Genomic DNA, 7366 nt, shown 5'->3' on the forward strand with positions numbered 1-7366 from the left:
GTGAAAAGAAAAGAGGGCTATTGAAGGAAGCTGATTTGAGGGGGCCACTCGGGAGAGGTGAGGCAGCGGATAGGGGGCAGAGTTGGCTTGAGCAGCCACTGGCAAGGTGGGAGAAAGGCTGATGGGCACAGAACATGAGGGGGGAGCCGGACCGCCCCACCCTCTCACATGCTTTTCCTCTGGAGCTAGGAGGTTCATCTGCCGAGCCTGCCAGGTGCTAGAGCCAGAGGAGCGTTTTGCAGTGGATGAGTACTCGGACATGGTGGCTGTGGCCAAACCCATGGTATACATCACCATGGGGGAGCTCGTCAACACGCACAGGGTGAGGGCCTGTGCAAGCTCGGGGCAATGGGTGGGTGGGCTGGCCCTGGAAGGAGGGCCTGGCTCAAACTCTGTGTCTCCTTTACTCCCTCCATCCGGTAGCTGCTGCTGGAACACCAAGACTGGATCGCCCCTGATCACCGAGACCCCCTGCACGAGCTCCTGGAGGACCTTGGGGAGCTGCCCACTGTCCCTGGCCTCATCGGTGCGTGCCACCCTTGACACTGGGGCGGGCGGGCAGGTGAGCAGGGCCTTGGAAGATGCCCTCTCGAGTTTTTGTTCAGTCTGGGATGTGTGGCAGGAGGCTGGCTACACACTCCCTCTCTCCCTCTGGTCCTGAGATGGACGCAGACTGATGTAGCAGACCCTGTGCCATCACATAAATGTGATGTTAAGTCACGTGAGATAGGACAGAGGGATAATGGCCTGTTTTGGGTCCCAAAATGTGTCTCTGATGAGGGTAGATTTCAGGAGCTGTGAAATGGAAGGAAGTTGGCTTCCAGAGGCAGAAGGGCAGGGCAGGTGGGGACAGATAGAAGAAAGCCAGGAGGCGCTCCCGGCCTGGAGAGGCACAGCCCCAAGGACACAAGGGGTAGCTCCGTGGGTGTCAGCCCTTCTGCTGGTGCTCAGGGCTTGAGGGTTCAGGGTGGTCAGAGGGACAGTGGGAAGGCTTCCTGGAAGAGGGACATGTGGAGCAGCATGGCCCCATCTGTGCGTGTTCTAGTCTCTCTCCTTCCTCACCTGCCTCAGGGGAGAATGTGGCTACGGATGGGAACGTGGATCTGAGCAAGCTAGAAGTGTCCCTGACTCTCACCAACAAGTTTGAAGGACTGGAGACTGACGCTGACGACACCAACACCCAGAGCCTGCTTCTGAGGTGGGAGCACAGCCTCGGCCCCCTGGGACCCCCCGGGCCAGCGAGCCGCTCTGGAGCGGCCATCCTGCCTTCTTCCCGGCCTCTCTTACCCTCCAGAAAGTTCTCCCCAAAGCCTGACTGGCCTTCCCCTTCCTGCAGCCTCAGCTGTTTTCCCTCTGGCGGCCTCAGCTTTTGGCTCCGTGTTGTGGCTGAAGGCAAAGGACTCGTTAGGACATTGGCAGCATGGTTGTTTGCGTGTTGTGCTGTCTACCAAATGCTTGCCTGTTTTTATTGTTTGTTTATTTATCTGGCTGTGCCAGAGCTTAGTTGCACCATGCGAAATCTTCTTTGTGGCATGTGGGATCTTTAGTTGTGGCATGCGAGATCTAGTTTCCTGACCAGGGATTGAACCTGGTTCCCCTGCATTTGGAGCACAGAGTCTTAGCCACCGGACCATCAGGGAAGCCCCCCAAATGCTTTCTTACACTTCATTTAACATAAGGGACAAACAATGAGGTAGATGATGGTTTCCCTGCCTTCCAGTGGAGGAAAGAAGCTCAAGCTAAGTGACTTACCTAAAGTCCCAGGAGGTGAAGGAACTTGTATTCTAATCAATCCCCTGGCCTTGTGAACTGTGGTCAGGAGATGGGTGTGGAACTATTCAACCCCATGTCTGCAAATGTGAGGAAGGACCCCCGGTAGGCCCGGGCTGGTCATCTAGGCAAAAGAGGAGCCAGGTCACCACTTGGACCCCCCTGCCAACAAGACAGCCTTTCCACACATCCATTCACGGAATAAACCAATGAGTTGGGTGTTCAGCTCTGTCTTGCCACGGAAGGCCTTACAGCAGGGCCAGGCTAGAGGTGAACACACGTCAGAGGGCACCAAGAGGGAGGTGGGTGTCAGGCGCATGAGAACTCAGAAGGACATCTGGATAGGAAAATGTTTCACAGAGGAAGAACTGCATCCTTCAACCAAAGGACTCAAAAGAAGGTCATTTGTGGGAGGCGTTGTAGGCAGAGGACACAGAGGCATAAGAGAGTACAGTGTGTTCAGACGTGGTAGTTCGGTGTCACAGGCCATCGGTCCACCCGGGTCTTCCTCCTGGTTACGTTCTCTTCATAACACCTCCCCGCTTTGCTTTCTTTCCTTACCTCCAGCCATGCTGAGCAGCCATCATGCAGGGCAGGGCTACTTACTTGCAGCTCCGTCGCCAGCCCCAGGCCAGACCCTGCCCCATCCCTCACCTCTCCCCCATCACTCCCCTCCTTCCGCAGCACCAAGCAGATGCTGGCTGACATCATGCAGTTCCACCCAGGAGACTCCCTCCAGGAGATCCTATCCCTCTCGGCTTCCAGGGAGGAGGTGAGTGGCATGCTGGCTCCCAGGTCCTGTCTCATCCACCGCCCCCTCCAGCGTGGCTGGTTCCTTTCCCAGGGCCTTGTCCACAGTTGGCCTCAAGCAGACACCTTGCTCACCAGTCATGCGAGCTCTGGGGAGCTGAGGCCTCTGCCCTTAACCCCCAGAGACCCTCAGGCTGCAGAGTCCCAAGACTGCACCTCCTCCCTACTCCCCACTGAAACAAGAGTGAGCCCTGCAGGAAAACGAGTCCTGCTGCAGCCCTGCTGTCAGTGGTCGGAGGGGTCGGGGGTGCAGAGAGGCAGACTGGGCAGACTCCCTTGAAGAGCACCAAGGAGCCGGCGCTCAGCATAGGGAATGGGCCGCTTGAGGGCCTGAAGGCAGGAGAAGGTGATTAAGTGTGGGAGGCCAGGGGCAAGTTGGACCAGCTGGATTACAGGCTCAGCCAGGGTCTTCCCAGAGCACAGGTGTGGAGAGTAGAGGCATGTCCCAAAACCATGAGACAGAAGGAAGGAGATGCCCCCAGGTCCCCTGGAGCCATCACAAATCTCCACCGTTGGGAAGTCTCAGCCAGTGTCCACTGGACTCCCTTATGCCGTCCTCCTGCTGGGTCTCCTTGGGCCACTCGTCCTCTGTGCTGACCCAAGGGGCCCTTCAGTGTCTATGAAGTTGTACACTTTGATGTTCACCACCCATCCCACCCCTGGGGTGGGGACCCGTGGGTGGGGCAGAATGTCAGCACCCACTAGACCCCTGCAGCCTCTCTGCCCCCCAGGAAGCAGCCCACAAGCGGCTGATGTGCCGACGCCAGGCCTGTGAAGCCCAGACCCCGGAGCCTCTGCGACGACACCGCTCGCTGACAGCCCACTCCCTCCTGCCGCTGGCAGAGAAGCAGCGGCGTGTCCTGCGGAACCTGCGCCGACTTGAGGGCCTGGGGTTGGTCAGTGCCAGGGACGGCTACCAGGGGCTGGTGGACGAACTGGCCAAGGTAACGGTCTGGAGGGCGGGAGAGAATGTGTGTGTGTGTGTGCGCGCGCATGTTCATAGTGTCGACACTTCAAGGGCAGGCCTCTCCCTGGGAAGTGCCCACCCAAAATTGTCACCAGCCAGGGGAAGGCCAAGTGACTTCCAACGGCCTTTTTGAAGGAAAGGTCTCAAAATTAGTCAGGGAAGGGAGTGTTCTTAGAACGCTCTTTTACTAAAAAGCAAGCTTTGGAACTGTTACTCCTCAGTAGGAGGGAGGCCCTGAAACATCCTTTGAGGGTTTGGGGTGGGATCCTTGAGGTTGTTCTCCTCCTAGAGAAAACTGCCTTAAAGTCTTCCTCTTCCTGCTTGTCCTGAAGATCCTCACAGTAAGTTGTTCTTGGGCCTGAGTCAGGCCTTGAGGCTCTCCTGCCAGGAAGGGTCGACTCACCCCTCCCTTGGTCCCCCACCCCCAGGACATCCGCAACCAGCGCAAGCGTCGGCAACGGAGGAAAGCAGAGCTGCTGAAGCTCCAGGCCACTCTCCAGGGCCTGAGCATGAAGACCACCTTTTATGAGGAGCAGGGCGACTACTACAGTCAGTACATCCGGGCCTGCCTGGACCACCTGGCCCCCAGCTCCAAGTAGGTGCTCCCTTCCTGCACTCTGAAGGTGACCTATGACCTCTCCTCCCACCCATGTCGACCTTTGCCCCACTGTTTGCCAGCTTTGGAACAGACATCTCCCCCCCAGCACAGCGTGGTCCCTTCCTGACAGTCTTCGAGTCTCCCTCATAGAGTCTTGGGCTCAAGTGTCTTCCACCAGTGAGGAGTCTTCCTCAGGCTCTGATTGCTTCTACCAGCCACCGAGAGAATTAGTGTCTTTGGTGTTGAAGAGTTTGTTAAATGAACCGTCTGGGCCTTTTCTTCATCAGGAGTTCTGGGAAAGGGAAGAAGCAGGTATCTCTCCACTACACGGCTGCCCAGCTCCTGGAGAAGGGTGTCTTGGTGGAAATTGAAGATCTTCCCACCTCTCAGTATGTGTCTTTGGAGGGCAGAATGTCAGGCCCTAACCTGGGAGGCGGAGGGGGGATCTCTGGGCTGGGCACTGGATGGGAGGGGAGGAGAAGCATGGTCCCTGCCCTGAAAGAGCTATTAGGATGATGGGGAAGACAGGACAGCTCCTGACAGAGAGTGAAGGCAGTGGGCGTGGTCTGGCACAGTGCTAGACGCCCCAAGGCACAGGATGCTGGGAAAGCATCCTGGAAGAGAAAACAGTGTTTTAGGGCCAGCCAGAGAAAAGGGCTGAGGTGTGCTGAGCAGAAGTAAAATTGGAAGGAGGAAAAGAGAGAGAGGGAATGACACAAGGGAAGCCTGGCTCTGGGTGGCACGCAGCACTGCCTGGGTTGAGCAGCACGGGGTGGAAGAGTGGGGTGTGGCCCTGGTAAAAGGCAGTGGGCCCCTGTTTTGAATCCTGTTCTTGATAGTTTCAGAAATGTGATCTTTGACATCACCCCTGGAGATGAGGCGGGAAAGTTTGAAGTAAATGCCAAGTTCCTGGGTGTGGACATGGAACGATTTCAGCTCCACTATCAGGTGAGGGGACACTCCCATGAGCCCTCCAGATACCCGCTGGGCTTTAGGTGCTAGCCTGAAGATGGAAGGCTGGCCTGGCTTCCCTGGGCCTTGGATGATATCAACTTTGTTCCCTATCCAGTCCACATTGTCTGTTCCTGAAGACAAGAACGATGGTCTGTGTAGCCCAAGCCTCTCGGTCCCCGTGCCCTGACACAGACCCCTCAGCCAAGCAACAGGAGACCACTCTCCTGGTGGTGGTGGTGTCAGAGCAGATTAATATTTGACGCCCTATCCCATGTCAGCGGCTTTACACACTACCTCATTTAATCCTCTCCAAAGCTCTCCAGCATTATCCCTATTTTATAGGCTCTGAGGCTAAAAGGTTAAGAAGCTGGCCTAAGTCATAGGCCAGTGTTCAGGGAAGCAGTGATTTTAAATCCAAATCTTGCTGCTCTGCTGCTTCGCCTTTTAAATGATTTCAAGCCCTGGCTCTGCCTGAACTGACATTTGGTCCAGTCACTGCACCTTTCTCTTGGTCGTGGTTTCCTCATCTGCGAAGGGGTTCTCCATGCCCGCTTCAGTGGCCAATGCCACTGGATGACTCTGTACGGCTCCACGATGTCAGTGTTTTGTAGGCTGTGTGGGCCACAGTGAGAAGCCCTCCAACTCCCCTCCCTGCCCCTTCCCTCCCTCCCAGGACCTCCTGCAGCTCCAGTACGAGGGTGTGGCTGTCATGAAACTCTTCAACAAGGCCAAGGTCAACGTCAACCTTCTCATTTTCCTCCTCAACAAGAAATTCTTGCGGAAGTGACTGAGGCAGGGGGTGCTCCCCAAGCCCTTCTTACCTCACTGGATGCTTTTCTTAACACTAATGCACAGCTCCACTTTCCTGCAGACACCCAGAACTCAGGCCCAGGCAAGGCTCAAGGAGTCTCGCCCTTTCCCCAGCTGGGAGGAGTCTGGCTCCCTGGCCCGAAGGCAGGGTCTCTAATTGGCTCCAGTCTGGCCATGTGGCTTATAAGCCACAGAGCCCCATGATTTTCCAGCCTGATGGAAAGGAATGAACCCAGGGCTTGCCCTGCGAAGGCTACCGCTCTAATGTCTGCTGCCGTCCTCCCAATACGATAACTATTGTCCCAGCGGCCCGATTCCTGCTGCCTCCCTTCTCTCTACAGACCCAAGCCAGGGATGGGCTCCCTGTCCTCACCCCTGCTTCAGCAGCAGCATGTGTTCTATCCTGCTGAAGCCCAGGCCACTCTGCTGCAGTGATGCCTCACACCCTCCCACCCCTGACCCTCACCCCGGTTGGACAGCACTCATTAATGCCCACTCGGCCTTGTGACACACAGCGGCCTGGGCAAGATGACCCTCCATTAACCTCAAATCTCATTCTCTTGTTTACAGTCTGTTTTACATGTGGGTCACCAGGGTATTTATTCTGTCCTGTGCAACCTTAATCATGGCTTTTATTCTTTCTTCCTGAGCTCAGAGAAAGAGTTCCCATTTCCCTATTCAAACTAATACTCATGCCAATCTTTTATTCCTTGTATATAAAGTCACCTTGGGTCCCTCATGTTTAGATCTCATTATTTCAGCCTCATACGGTACAAAAAGCAGTCTTTCCCTTTTCTCTCTCACCCAACAGGATTCTTGCATCTGAGAGCTAACTTCCTGTCCTTGTGGCCCCTCTGATTTCAGTTTAATATAAACAGCTGTTACCTCCACATCTGTTGTTAACCCCTTATTTCATCTGCAGAAAAGGCCCCTGAGTTCTGGGATAAATCCTCCCCGGTGAGCAGGGGAGTCTTTCCTGCAGCAACCCCGTCACCTTTCTGCAGGCATCCGCTGTGCACCCTGCCTGCCTGAGCTCGTTGGTTCTTGATGAGATGTGGCGTTTATTCCTCTCTTCCCTCCCCCAGGGGACAGAGAGGAGGAAGAAATGCTTAGGTTTGGATTCCATTTTTATTGGCCACTCTGAAGACTAAAGCCAAGAGGAAGGGAAACCAGTCCAGGCTCTCCTCCACTCGTTTTGCACACATTTGCAGCAGGTTCTTTTCCTGAGCCTTGGATGACAACACCAAAGGCGCCTGAGCCACAGCTTCTTGGTATCGTGGGCTCTGCACCCTGACCCAAATCCCCTGTCCATGAGGAAAGCTCCCCCTCTTTTCCCCCTGGGTTTCAGGAAGCTGGGAGGAGGGGACAGTCTAGATGGACACCTGCCCTGCCCTCTGTACTCCCAAGCAGCTCCTACTGGGCAGGCACACGCACGTCTACCCAGTGCAGCCTGCCTC

General features: G+C 55.7%; 1 protein-coding gene across 2 annotated transcripts in view; it reads left to right on the forward strand.

The window, feature by feature from the left end:
- Positions 1–6798, forward strand: part of IQGAP3 (IQ motif containing GTPase activating protein 3) — a 39273-nt gene extending 32475 nt beyond the window's left edge. For both annotated transcript variants that reach the window (XM_043878972.1, XM_043878973.1), the window contains exons 30-38: positions 190–322; positions 424–526; positions 1072–1198; positions 2455–2542; positions 3312–3524; positions 3976–4142; positions 4433–4534; positions 4985–5093; positions 5773–6798. In XM_043878972.1, the coding sequence (XP_043734907.1) occupies positions 190–322; positions 424–526; positions 1072–1198; positions 2455–2542; positions 3312–3524; positions 3976–4142; positions 4433–4534; positions 4985–5093; positions 5773–5886 (1156 nt within the window). In that variant the 3' untranslated portion in view covers positions 5887–6798. The remainder of the gene's footprint in view (positions 1–189; positions 323–423; positions 527–1071; positions 1199–2454; positions 2543–3311; positions 3525–3975; positions 4143–4432; positions 4535–4984; positions 5094–5772) is intronic.
- The last annotated feature ends 568 nt before the right edge of the window (positions 6799–7366 follow it).

Source organism: Cervus elaphus, chromosome 20 (genome assembly GCF_910594005.1).
Source record: "Cervus elaphus chromosome 20, mCerEla1.1, whole genome shotgun sequence".
In the NCBI taxonomy this organism is placed as follows: Eukaryota; Metazoa; Chordata; class Mammalia; order Artiodactyla; family Cervidae; genus Cervus; species Cervus elaphus.